At 42.4% G+C, this 14,205-nt stretch overlaps 2 protein-coding genes across 3 annotated transcripts; both read right to left on the reverse strand.

The window, feature by feature from the left end:
* Positions 1 to 1,064: 1,064 nt before the first annotated feature.
* Positions 1,065 to 11,327, reverse strand: LOC100698367 (uncharacterized). Of its 2 annotated transcripts, XM_013265672.3 has the most exons (9): positions 11,210 to 11,327; positions 8,683 to 8,977; positions 4,890 to 4,949; positions 4,762 to 4,824; positions 3,538 to 3,566; positions 3,260 to 3,280; positions 2,723 to 3,163; positions 2,143 to 2,373; positions 1,065 to 1,674 (listed from the first exon to the last, which is right to left on the reverse strand). In XM_013265672.3, exons 2-9 carry the CDS (start codon positions 8,975 to 8,977, stop codon positions 1,420 to 1,422), a joined length of 1,395 nt encoding a protein of 464 aa, XP_013121126.1. In that variant the 5' UTR covers positions 11,210 to 11,327; the 3' UTR covers positions 1,065 to 1,419. The 2 variants fall into 2 exon arrangements, with proteins under 2 accessions (XP_013121126.1, XP_003457737.1); XM_003457689.5 differs by lacking the exon at positions 4,762 to 4,824.
* An 844-nt stretch (positions 11,328 to 12,171) lies between these two features.
* On the reverse strand, positions 12,172 to 14,203 carry rnasekb (ribonuclease, RNase K b). Its single transcript, XM_003457666.5, has 3 exons — positions 13,985 to 14,203; positions 12,933 to 13,015; positions 12,172 to 12,797 (listed from the first exon to the last, which is right to left on the reverse strand). Exons 1-3 carry the CDS (start codon positions 14,060 to 14,062, stop codon positions 12,653 to 12,655), a joined length of 306 nt encoding a protein of 101 aa, XP_003457714.1. The 5' UTR covers positions 14,063 to 14,203; the 3' UTR covers positions 12,172 to 12,652.
* Positions 14,204 to 14,205: the final 2 nt, after the last annotated feature.

The raw sequence follows: 14,205 nt of genomic DNA on the forward strand, positions 1-14,205 counted from the left end.
AGTGATTTCTACATCTCCTTTATTATGCTGTGGACAGAATCAGACCTGAGCCATCACATTAGAAATAAACAGCAGGAGAGTGCATAGATATGTTAAGTGATTTATATTAATACATAGGTTGTCGTTTCTGTACATGCTATATAGATAAATATTAAATGAATTATTAAACAGATAAGTGATTTACAGCATTAATTTATTTGTATTGAGTCACTAAAATTCACCGAAGGGCCATAAAAACATCTCCAATAAACTCAACCCTTACTGAAGGCATTGTCACAGCTGCCTCTACATTTGTCCCACAAATGTGTCAAATTAAAATCATAAATATTAAATATGAGTCCAGATGAACTGTCTCCTGTGGAGTAGGTGTGAGGTGCAGAAGAAGAATCACTGACCCGGGACAGAGTTCGTCTCTAACCTGCAGCTTAGCGATGCTCGTTTCCATCTGGTCCTGGAGTAGGACGAACCAGCTTGGTTTGCTTGTCCACTGTTACCACCACTGCTCCCAGCTGCAGGTGATCTGCTTCTGCTGGGCAGACTCAGTGGAAAACACTTGAAGTGATGCAGTCAGACACTCGACTGATCTCATTTCACTCCTCCTCCAGAAGGTTGAAGCTAAACTTATTCTAGGTTGAATATTTCTCTGACGGCTTCACTCTCTAGTTTTGCTCCTTTACTGTTTGTCCCACAGTCTGACAGCAGCTCTGAGTTGTTTTACGTTATAACTGCACGTTTGTATTTTGAATATTGTCTTTTTTAGTTTTTACTTCCTGACTAATCTCAAAACAACCAAAGGAGGAAGCTTAACACACAGCAAGACTGAGATAAAGAATGGTAATGATATTTCATATTGATGGTGGAAAAGCCACGGTGGGCCGGCACCATAAGAAAACTCCATGGAAGCAGAGAGCAGAGCTGAGCTCACTGCCTGTGAGCCCCATGAGTGCTGGCCCTGCTTTCTGTCTGCACGAGGATCGGTGTCACTTTACTGCTGATTGTTGCTTTTCCTGTGACAGGAAATCAGACACAGGAGGATTTTGTAAACAGATTTACAGAACAAACAGTTAAATCAGAGCCTTTTTTATTCCAACAAAAACATTCCATCATCATCATCAACATCAGAGCCATTAGTTATGATTAATTATGAGAATCTACTGCTTTACAGCACTGACAACATGAATATAAACGTACAGTTCTTACACACAGGAAAAAAGATGACAAGAGAAATCAAGAATAACCAGTTAGGAAAGAAGAAACAGCACACATTAATGATTAGGAATATAAAACTGATTCAAGAGAGATTTACATTTTTTATTGAAACTGTCAAAATCTACTCAAATTTTTCAAATGTCATGAATCCAGTTCAGATTCTCTGCAGCTGCAGCCCAGCCTGAACAGTGGAGCTCATCTTTATTGCTCTTAAGCGTATTTAATCTTCATGATCTTGTTTCCCTTTATTTCTACATCTGCTGAGAACGGCATTTTCTCCAGCAGTCTGTCCTCAAAGTCGCCCTCCAGTCTGACACCAAACGCTTTTGCCAGCAGGGATGAAGTCACCACAAAGGACTGCACCTCTCCGCTGCTGATCAGTGCATCCACCTCTGTTTCAGTCTTCTTGGCGTCTTTGATCCCAATGATCTGGATTGTGACGTTCTCGACTGCGGCACTTTGAACCTGCAAAACACCAGATTGACCATCGAGATCAGGACATGTTGAACAAATAAAACTGAAGAACTTTTTATTCAAAAAAAGTGAGTAATGATGATTTCATAGTGAGTCTCATCCTGCAGAAGAACTCCAAATCCACCATCTTGTCCTGCAGCAGACAGTCCTGGTTCTGCTCAGGTAACAGCACATGAACATATTCTGGAGTCACCCTCCAGCTCACAGAGCAGAGCAAAGACTGATGTCACCAGCTGGAGTCCAAGATGGTGGAGATGAGTCTGTCGGACCACAGGGAGACCCTCACAGTGAACCACCTGGTGGAGGCACTTAGAACAGGTACAGCTGGATTAACTAGAGAGCAGAGACTCAGCAATAGTGAGGAAATGTTCCAGTAGGAGGTCAAAGCTGACAGTCTCCGCTTTGAATCAATACCAAATATAAAAGACATTTCAAACTGAAGCCAGCATCAGAAATTACCTTGAAAATTCTGGTGAAATCTGTTGAGTTCAGCGATACTGAATCATAGTAGTGACTTGTCTTTACATTGACCACCCTGACAGAGTCTCCAGGTGATGTTCCTCTGAGCTGTTTCATGTCTTCACCCCACAAAGTGATCCAGATGGAGCCTGTGCCATCTTCAAGTTGGAACTCTCGCTTGTCTTTCTTTCTCCGTTTGTTCTTCAGTTTGACGGTTTCAACAGAGCCGATCTGAACAAACCAACAACACAACATGACAACAACTCCGAGACCAACAACTCTTCTGTGCATGTTTATTTCTGCTGTGAAGTTTGGAATCACAAATTCAGCCTCAAGCTGCTGTTAGAGGAACTTTAGCTGTTGCCACTGTGATGGCTTCACTGTTCGGCGCCAGAGTTTGACACATGTAATAACAAGAACCTCCATCCATTTCACTCAAAGACAGTTAAAGGTTCATTTAAAGGTTGATGTCATCAGAGTTTCACAGCACAGCCTTCAGCAGGACACTAAGCTAAACATGACTGTTTAGCTGTGGGAGCACCCTCACAGCTTCACTGCAGCATATTCAGTTCACACTTACCTCTGTTACTTTTCCTTCAACACTCACTGATGTCTTCTCCTCTGATCCGATGGCCTGTCCGATGGAGCAAACTGGAGTCTGGGAATAAACGAGCATCTGAGCTTCCATCTCCACATTCTCAGGAACATCAATAGGTGCCGTCTTTGAAATGACGCTCTTTTTGGTCACTTTCATGATTGATTCACCCTTGATGACATTTTCCTCCATGATGACCTCTCTGAACAGGTAGCAGCTCTTCTCCTGGAAACGCTGATAGCGCTCTCTTCCATACACCATCACTTTAATGCAGCCTGTTTCATCAGCCACTCCCAGGTAAAAGAAAAACTTCTTCTCCCTTTTTCTGGTTTCATATGTACGCAGACCAGATTTCTGCACAACTTTGCCAGCTATGACTTTGTTTCCAAGGTCACCGCTGATTTTTACATCATGGATGGATTTCCTCTGGAGGCAGATGGAGAGTCAGCTCGCAGACAAACATACATCGCAAAACAAGTCAGATGCTGTGATCATCCAATGAAAACTCAAAGATTCACTCACCCATGAAGGGATTTTTATCTCCTGAAAAGAAACAGTTAAACAGAAAGTCACTCATAGACTGAATATTGTAAATGTTCAAGAAACTGTTTTCAGAAATGTGCAAACAGTTATGTGGGAATCAAATCCCTACCAGCCCACAGAGCTGATCTCTTTGGTGTAATTACTTCTATCATACAGAAAGCATAAATGTTCACAAGTTAATAAAATTATTTAAAACTTGGTGTAATGTAATATGCAGTATTACATTAACCTTAAAAAAAAAAAATCACATCTTCTACCTTGTCAGGCTGAGGGCTCTTCAGTCCATCTGTAAAAGAATGTAAAATGACAAAAGCTCAATGGTAAAGTGTAAAATGCATCCAGGACAGAAACAGCTGCATTCAGCTCTTTACAAGCACAGACAGCATGCTAATGCTAAGCTAGTCAAAAACCCAGAGTCATGTCAAAGGTGAGCGTATGCAGACTCCAGTCCAGCAGCCAGAGCCGAACTTTAACAGGTAACAAACAGTCAGGCTGCAGCCTGTTTCTACTTCCTGTAACAGTAAAAGTAGAATGGGAGGCAGAGCCTTCAGTTTTCAGGCCCCTCTTCTGTGGGACCAGCTTCCAGTTTGGATTCAGGAGACAGACACTCGCTGTAGGAGCCCTGTGTAAGTTCTGTTTTCGGTTAAGGGGGTTGGTTGAGAATACACACACTGTGTTGGTGCGCAGTTGTGGGCGTGACTCATTTGTGTGTATTAAGCAATAAAGGTGTTGCATTCACCTGTTCGCCTCACCTGCTGTTTAATGAGTGAAAAGGTGGGCTGAGCATTTTATGTGTTTATTGGTGTGCGTCTTCAGTATCCCCATATTCATCCTGCTGTGGCTGCAATAGCCTCTCTACTTTCAAGATTAGGCTTCAAACTTTCCTTTTTGCTAAAGCATATAGTTAGGGCTGGACCAGGTGACCCTGAATCCTCCCTTAGTTATGCTGCAATAGACGTAGGCTGCTGGGGATTCCCATGATGCACTGGGTGTTTTTCTTCACTCACTATGTGTTAATAGACCTCTTTGCATTTAACTATTAGTTGTTATTAATCTCTGGCTCTCATCCACAGCGTGTCGTTTCTCAATCTCCCCCCTCAGCCAAACTGGTCTCAGCAGATGCCGCCCCCGCTGAGCCAGAGGTTTCTTCCTGTTAAAAGGGAGTTTTTCGTTCCCACTATTGCCAACCACTTGCTCATAGAGTTTCATGTAATTGTTGGGGTTTTCTCTGTATTATTGTAGGGCCTTTACACTACAATATAAAGTGCTTTGATACAACTCATTGTGATTTGGTGCTGTATAAATAAACTGAATTGAACTGAAATGGATCTAAAAATTGATATTGAGCATTTTAAACAAACTACATCACTGTCTGTTGGATAGTTAGCTCTTCATCTATTAGTAAATCTTCATGATGCTCATGATGTATGAGATGGAAAGCAGCACTAAAATCCAGTAGCACTGTTTCCTCCAGCACTTACCAGTTTCAGCCTCTCGCTCTTCATCTGAACTTGAATCATTCACAATGTTGTTCTTCTTAAAGCCTGAACACACAGCTCAGTAGCTCATATAAAGATCACTGCCACAGTTTCAGGGTGTGTTTGCCTACCAGCTTCAGGCGTTTTCTCTGCTGACTCTGATTCAGTTTCACTGCGTTTCCTCTTGTTTCCTGAAAGAGAAATGAATCCAACTTGTGAGAGCATGTGTGTGTCAGGTTTTCACTGCAGAGTCAGTCAACATAAAGTCTGTTTCTTTCATACTTACACCAAGCAAATATAAAAACGCTAGCAGCGATTACTGTTCAGTCTGTTCACGTGTAACTCTGCATCAGCAGCAGCTTTATAAATAATACATAATTTGAGCACTTTGGTAAGAATATCTTACCAAAGAAAGTCATAATCTGCCTTCAACACTACAAGGAGAGAGGTTACACCCCGTATATATGGACTTCCAAAGATTCACAAAGAAGGGGTCCCACTCAGACCCACTGTTAACAGTATAAACTCAGTCACCTACAAAATTTCCCAGCACCTTATCATCACTTTACTTCCATTTGTGAGGAACACATCCTATTAGGGCTGGGCGATATGACCTAAAATCCATATCGCGGTATGATTTGAAGCATGTGTGGTAAAGATATATATCGCGATATATTCTTTTTTTTCTGTATAACGTATTTTCCACCCTATAAATCCTTTAATTTTCTCAAAAATCGAGAGTGTGCCTTATGTATGAATTCTGGTTGTGTCTACTGACCTAGAACCGATTTTATGTGGTACACGGCGTGCAGAAATCTGTCAAAAAATGCTTTAATACAACTTTGGTAAGCTACGAAGCCGCACTGGTGGATGGACTGTCGGAGCATTACGTCTAAATTCTTTCATCTTTAATAAAATGATCAGCGTTGCTGCTTTACCAGGTGTAACAATTAAGTTTAACATCCAGGCATCCATGAAAACAGGATTTATTAAATTTAACGGAGTTAGAAGTTAACAGGAAGTTAGCTCGCTAGCTTCCACCTAAGCATGATATAGCATGTTCTGACTGAGAGATTTCTGAAACATTCAAACGTACAGCTCTGCTATCACTTCCAACATAAATGAAGACAGAAAACTAAACAGCAGTGACGTTTGTAGGGTTACTGAAGTTGGACTATCTGGTATATAATGTTGTGCTACTTAATCACTAGCTACACAGCTATGTTAGCATAATATAAACACAGTGAAGCTGGAGGATGAACGCTAACACTTTTCCACTCAATAAAAGTTAACGTGAGGGTTCCTGATGGTTAGGGACAAATGCAATCGCATGGCAGGATGCTGTAAACGGACCAAACTTCAGTCAGGAGAACAACTGAGATAGTCATTAATATACTGCAACAACATGGGAATAGAACAGCTGCGAGAGAATTCAACATTAATGAATCAATGATACGGAAGTAGAGGAAGCGCAGTTTTTGGCTTTCCCCATATTTCAAAAGTGCTTCGTCTCTTTGCTATGACTGTCGCCCGGCATAATTTGCAGATGATAATGGTTGTAGTCGCTGCGATGCTTTCGACCAAAACAGGCGGAGCTTGATGACATCATCAACATGCGCTATCGCGGTAGAGCGGTATAGTCAAAATCTCTACCGTTGGCCAAATTTATATCGTTTCTATTGTATATCGTTTATATCGCCCACCCCCACATCCCATCACATCAAAACCTCCAATGACTTCACCAACAAGATCCACAAACTTGCACTGGATCCAGATGAAACCATAGTGTCCATTGATGTGGTCTCTCTCTTCACGACTACAACAAGACAGCTCCTTAGAAAACAGAATCAGTTTCAGCCCCGATCAGATTTAATGGTAACGGTTCACACTCTGATAGGCACCTTCGCTCAAAGCCTTTTTCTACTAGTACCATCTTGGCTCGGCTCAGCACGCTAGGTTATGGTATCAGGTACCTTTTTAGCACTGACTCTGCCACAGTTTCTAAGCAATCCAAGGCCATCTGGAAAATTTGATGTCAACAGACTGCAAGCCTGTGATTGGCTGGTCTGGTTGATGAGTCATTTGAAAATCAAAACTCATTTTTGAAAGCCAGCAACAAGGAAAATTGCTGCACAGGAACAACACTGTTGTCCCAGAGTCTGAGTGAGTGACAGAGAGAGAGACATGACTCCAGCAGATCCCGGGAACAACATCGGAGATCTCTGTCCAGAAAAGCGCAGTCCTAGGAACAGCTAAGATACTGCAGGACCCTCAAGCTCCCAGGCCTCTGGTAGAGGACGCGAGCTTGAGGGATAGACCGCCTCAAAATCGTTGACGATTAATTTAATATTCGATGTGTCGTTTGAAGCTTTGTAAGATCCCAAAAGATGCAGGAATAAGTAGTAGGATTTAAGAGTGTAATAACAGACTGGAACAGAAGATGGCAGCACTGCATGTACAAGGATGCCAGCTGCCGTTAAACCCCGAAGAAGAAGAAGAAGCTGTGTCTGGTATCGTAGCTGTTTCCAAATTCAGGAACCGCATCCTCCTGTGCCCGCATTTGTAGGCCGATTACGTTAAAGCAACACAACGAAGACTGTCCAAATTCGAAGACCCTGACAATTCCTTCATTTCCCCAAATTTGAAGGATGGGTCGGGTGTATACTTCGTGGCCCAACCTATCCCAGAATTCATAGCACGGCCCTGCTCAGTTTCCAACAATGGCGGCAGCTAGTTAGTTTTAATATTACTCTTATTAATCTTTCTGGGTCACAAAATAAACTTTTAACATATTTTCAGGCAAGAAAGTAGCTGTGCAAACTTCAAATATCTGCTCGGTTTATCAAGACACCACATATCTGCAAAAGTGCTCCGACGTTTTCGGAGGCGTCTGTTACCCACTAGCTCGATAGCTAGCTGGGAGCTCGAGGGTCACTAGAGCCGGTGTAGAACACCGGATTCCCGGCAAATCGTTTTTAAACCCACTGCGGTCTTTCGCTACTCAGGTTAAACGTGATATATAAGTCACTTAGATAACTTAAAAATGTTATTGTTTGACTTTTTTCAGTGTTTTATTTGTTCATGAGTAAATTGGTTTGGCTGAGATTAAAGTTACAGTTTTTACACAGCTGAATAAATGTCAGACAGACAACTGATTATCAGAAGTGTGAGATGGTCGAGAATTTACTCCATCTTGTCTTTATTTTTAGTTAGCACATACATTAAACACTTCAAGCTGTAAGCTAATGATAGTTATATAAGAGCAGATGCATGCTGGTGCAATAAGCTGTACTTTTTACGTACAATGGATGCATGATCTGATCAGTCAACTGATCGCAAAAATAATTGGTGAGTAGTTGACTATTAAAATAATCGTTTGTGGCAGCCCTACATATATATATATTTTTAAATTCCCCTCTCACCCCTGCAGGTTTTGGGATGAACTAGACAGGAAAGTGAAAGCAATGCAACCTCCAAGTGCCACACATTTATGAACTTCTGTAACAGATATGGGAGAATATTTGATTTCTACTGTAGAAAGAATGCCACGGGTGTGTTCAGCTGTTAAAGCTGTCAAAGGCGGCTACTTTGATGAGTCAGAGGTTTAGAATAGATTTTATTCTATAAATTGATTCCATGATTTCTTTTTAACTCCAATTGCTTTTTTGTACTATGTTTTACTACTTTTGATCAGAATAACACAAAAAACTTTCACAAATGCTCGATTCACTTCTGCCAATTTGGAATTTGTTCAATTGCTGCTTTACAATGAATAGTTTGGTAGGACAAAGTAATAAAGACAATTATAATAAAACTTAAGATTCACATTTTAATAAATTTAAACATGATTTACACATGAGATTTTTTGGAAAACCTGTAGACGCCTGACCAAAAAAATAAATAAATATCAATGAGTGAACTCACTTTTGTTTCCTTCGTTTTCTTTGTTCTTCAGTTTTTCAACAAAGGGGCGCAGCTGATCCTGGACTGCTCCATCCTTCCTTGGTATCCAGAGCATTGCTTCATCGATTTTCTGGATAGACTTTTCCACTCCGTAGAACTCGATGATTGTCTGAGGAATGGTTTCTCTGGACTTGGTAGTCTTCTTCTGTTTGGGGATATCCAGAAATCCCAGCATCTTTTTGAGCTGTGGCTTATCCAAATCCTCAATGATGAAGGTCAGTGCTTTTTTCCACTTTGACTCTGAAATTGATGACATCTGAGGCACAGAGAAAATAATAAGAAAAACATACTAATACTGATGTATGTAGCAAATTAAAACTTCTAAAACCTTGTAAAAACATGTAGACTAGCAATGCCTCCCCTGCACCCTGGTGACACACCTTTACCCCAAGGCCCTGCATGTGTGGGTGATTTTGGTGGAGCGGGAAGAGGGAGGCAGCTGGAGATGGGGAGGGAAGGAAGGGAGGAGCAAGTGACCCCTCCCTGGGGCCAGCTCCCCCGCTGACCCCAGTAGGCACCCCCATACTCTGCAACCCGCCTTTCCCTGGCGGGTTGCAGAGGCGCCGCCCCACAGAGCCCGGGACAGCCCACCGGACCCCACCACAGAGAAAACTGCACCCACCCCGTCATCCACTCATCTTCCAGACTACACAAGACAATAGACGCCCAGGCTGAGATCTTCCTCCACCTCTCCTGTATCTCCCCCTCCTCACTGCTAAGTGATTGCCTATTCAGTACCAGTGCTTGTCACAGTATTGACATGTATTATAATCCCACTATGCATTTTGATGTGTTTAAGGCATGATCAAGCAAGCAAACGACAGAATGCTTTTTCTGAAACCTTAACTGTGGTACCTGTTATGGCAGCTCTGCTCATTTCTGAGCTTCTTTCTTATTTTCCTCTTTACTTCTCTTAACCTTTAACTTAGCATTCAGATTCTGCCATCATGTATTACTGCTTCGTGCTAGTTATGTTGACTTTTCTCTTCTTTTGTCTCCACTTTTTTCACCCGTATTTGGACACTCTGCACATGGCTTCTTTGTTTACGTTAGGGATCAGCTGTTAGCGCTGCGCCCTGCAGCTTTGCTACCGGCAGACAGACCCGACATCCCCAGTGAGGGAAGTGACGGGGGTGATGTCTCCCGAGAAGGACACCTTACACACCATTTCTCCTTCCTGTAATCACTCTAAATGTGAGATCGCTCCCTGATATGATTGAGGAGCTAATGACGCTAACCCGGTCACAGTGGCCGATACTCCCTCTGTCAGTAGGCTGCCCGGCTTCCAGCTGCTGCGGGCGGACAATACAAGAGACAGCGGTGAGAGGAAAGGAGGGGGACTGGCAGTGTTTGTTAAAGACAGTTGTGGTATCCCTGGGCACATTGCTGTGAAAGAACAACTCTGCAGCAGAGACATTGAGAGTCCGTGGAGGCAGCCTGTGACTCTCTGTGGTCCGCAGACTCCAAACGCAATCTCCGAGAGCTCTTCTTCTAATACCAGGGGACTTTAATCATGTCTCGCTGGACTCCATACTGCCCACCTTCATCCAGTATGTGACCTGCCCCACCGTAGGCAATAAAACATTGTACTTAATGTATACCAATGAAAAAGTGGCATACAGTTCATCACCTCCCCCGCCCAGGGAAGATCTGATCGTAACCTAGTGCGCCTTGTCCCTGTGTGCAGCCCTTAGTGTGCACGGAGCCACTAATCACCCACGCAGTGCAGAGATGGTCCGCGGAGGGCATATAAATAAATAATAAAAGCAAATAAATGACAGAATGCTTTTTCTGAAACAAACGGAGACCTTAACTTTTATCAAAATACCGTTTTACTCAGTTTAAAGTAATACCACTGGATAATAGCTTTCACATTTTATAATGTTAACAGTATCTCAGGAAGATATGTCTGTGAAGGTTCTCACTAATGGCTTGCCATAGTCTAGCGCGTTTTGTTCGCGTCTATCGCGTTTGGTGTGAACACAGCCACAACCAGCCGACCCGATGACGTCACGCTTCGCTGACCGAAGATGGCGCTGAACATGTTTTAAACACTTTAACCACGTAAAAACCCCTCACTGCTGCTTTCATACAGCCCGGTTTTAGAGAAGTGGAAACTGCTTCAGTTTCTATCGCAGATAAAATGAAGTTAGTTTTACTGAACATGTTTTCTCTGTGTTTCAGTAACAGCATTAACACGCGCACACACTCGATACTTTTAGTAAACTCAGCTGCACATATAAAACGTGTTCGCCTACAGAGAGTCCACACACAAAGCATGCTGTGAATAACAGAGTCCGTGAAAACGCACACGGACACTCCGACCTGCTCCCGAACACGCGACGTGTTCAGGGTAAGACGGTGATTTAGCGGCTAAAAAGCAACGACTGTAGAAAAAGAGACTTTCGCGAAACCGAGCACTAACATACCGTCATCTCGTTCATTCTCCAGCAGTAAAACAATCATAAAGTAGTGAAAGAATGCTCACGTTTCTTTGTTTTCGTCCACAGCCTGTTTCCTGTTGCTGTCGCTCCTTCCTGGTCTCCTGTACATTTGTGTTTGGCGGGATTTTCGCACCGGGGCGGAGTCAACGTCAGCGTGCCTGCCTTTTTAAAAAACTTAGTAATAATAATAATTGTAGTATTATTACCAGAGCTCTGCTTAGATTATTCGGTGTAGAAATACACACAAAGTAAAGCAGCTGCCTTTCTATTACATGTTTATATGGACAGTGTGGATACTGCAGTTCTCCACAGCCCGAACTCACCGTCTAACTTCTCTAATACTGGAAACTAACTATTATAAAACTCCAGCATTCACTTTTGTAAAAAGATGAAATTCAATTTTGGACTTTGGAATATTAATGACTCACAGTCAGGTTTTATAAAAAAAAAAAAAAAAAAACACGCACATAAAAAAACCTCACAAGGCTCATTTTGGTTTATCCTGAAGTTTTTGAAGAACAGACTTATTTTAGCTTCAGATGTTTACAGAGTAACAGTTGATTTATTACAGCACAACTTTATATTCCACACTCACTAACCCAACTTGGATTTAGGTTTAATAGTTGTTGAGGAATACATTGATGACATCCTTTTTCCTCATATCGATTTTTAGTTGTGCGCAATTTCGTTTCAACACACTGGACAGGTGACACAATTTTTAAAGGAAAGCTTAAATTCCTAGAGCTATTAACACTATGGTATCTTCTAAAGCATCAAGTCTCCATCTTAGCATCAAAAAATGTGAACTAATGGCAATTAAAGATTGTTCTGAAGCAAATTTTGCAAATATTCCAGTAAAAAATATATAATTTAAACTACAGATCAACAAAGAAGAGGGTTTCTTAAAATAAATTTTACTTTCATAATTAAAAAGAAAAAAGAAAAAACCCATTTAAATCCACGAGGAACATTTTTCCACAGTAACTGAAATGAAGACGACTCCCTGTAGTTTCCACTCACACACTTTATTGCAAACGATGTTCCAGCAAACACAGACCCACATCAGAGACACAACACAGCCTCGTGTCCTCCGATCTGTTCGAGCAGAGGAGGACGCCTGAGCGACGCCTTCATCTTTGCTCTTGTGACACAATAAAACTGCCTCAGCAGATGGTGAAGGCGTCCTCGGGGCTCCGCCCCCCCCCCCCCAGTTTCCTTGTTAATGTGATTAAATGTGGCGAGCAGACGTCAGTGTTTCACGCTTTTGGTCACTTTCATGTCCAACAGAAAGGAATGAAACAACAATTCACCCAACAACAGAACAACAACAACAACAAACATGTAAATACAAAATAAATAATCCAGGTGATGCCTGACCCCGCCCCCTTTTAATCTTAGCCAATCAGATCTCCCAGAGTTGAGACGTAAATAAACTTTGAGAGGAACTGGGTGCTCGAGGTCAAAGGTCAGGCCGTCGCCGCAGGTCTTTATGTCACCATGTACTCCTGCCGCTTGTTGAGTCGGACCTGGCAGAGCGAGATGGCGCCCACCACCACGTAGACGGCGGCGGCGATGAAGCAGTTGATGCCGACCTGGTTGTAGAGACTGTAGATGTTCTGAGGAGGACTTTTACTGTGAAAAAAAAAAGAGAGACAAGAAGAATTTATCTGCTGTTTGTCATCTGTCAGACTGCGTCACGTCCATGACGCGTCGCAGCATCTGAAGCTTGGGTCGAACCGACCGAGCAGCTTTTAGCCCCCGACTCACTCGTTACGGATGTCATCCTCAGTGAATGGGACGTCCTCGATCAGCACGGCTGATTTGGCGCTGAAGAAGATTCCCAACATCGCCTGCAAGAGAGCAAGACAGGGGGTCAACATGAGGCTCAGGGACCAGTCAGGGCCACAGCCACAAATCAAACCTTGTCACTTAGTTTAAATGTTTTCTATTCATTGCTTCAACTGAGGACTTTTTCTGATAACAAAAGCAGGAAGTGATCTGCTGAATATTTTAACTGACAGACCTGAGACCTCAGAACTGAACAGATTTCACTTTTAGTTTTTTTTCCCCCTCAGACCAAAAAAGACTTTTGAGGACATTTCCCACTTTTTACTGAGTCTTTGCAGAAAACAGCAGACATCACAGAGTGGAAGTGGAAAAACTGACCTCCTGTTGTGAGACATCACATGAGGGTTTAAAAGGAGTCACAATGTTAATTCAGAGAATTTTATCCATTTAAAATTTACTTTAGATGAAAAAAATGGTTAAAATAAAGTTTTGGATCAGTCTACTGTCATAAAAACATCTACACCAGAGCCAATAATTATGATTTACACAGCGCTGATCAAGTGATCAATAAATGCTTTAACCTGATTAGGTACCATGTATTAGTCGGTTCCCCCGTGACCTTTAAACCACAACATTAATAAATCTGCATTAATGAAAACGTAATCATTCGTTTGACTGGAAAACTAGACTTTAGCCGCCTTCATCACCTTAATTAGACGGGTACAGCTCTTCCCCAGGAACTCCCTGATTAATCTATCTGTGTATTGATTATTGCTGCAGCGTTTAAGGAGGGTGAAACCAGCAGAACTACATTCAGATGGGCCTATGTGGGCTCCGTCTATGTACCCGAGAAGTACTGGAATTCAGTGATTAGCCAGTCAGCGTTGAAATGCGTTAAGAGTTTTACGAACTTGGAATAAAATAAGCAGCAAGAAATTATTCATAATGAAATTATGTTTAATCCAAATACAGAGTCCCAACTGGTAGTTCCTTAGCCTTCCAGGAAATAGTCGGTCCCTCCATGATCTTACCAGCATGATGACGCCCCAGATGCTGATCACGATCCCGCACGCGGCCATCTTCGGCCCGCAGAATAGCAACGACGGCATGTCCGCGTCCCTTTGACGATCAAAAGATTATTATTATTATTTTTATACTCTAAACTGAAAGAAGACCCATCGAAGAACCGAGCCTCTCGGTGAATGTCGGTACTGTTCGTAAGCCGCAGGCCAGCGACCAATGAAAGATCCTG

The sequence above is a fragment of the Oreochromis niloticus genome, linkage group LG10 (assembly GCF_001858045.2).
Source record: "Oreochromis niloticus isolate F11D_XX linkage group LG10, O_niloticus_UMD_NMBU, whole genome shotgun sequence".
In the NCBI taxonomy this organism is placed as follows: domain Eukaryota; kingdom Metazoa; phylum Chordata; class Actinopteri; order Cichliformes; family Cichlidae; genus Oreochromis; species Oreochromis niloticus.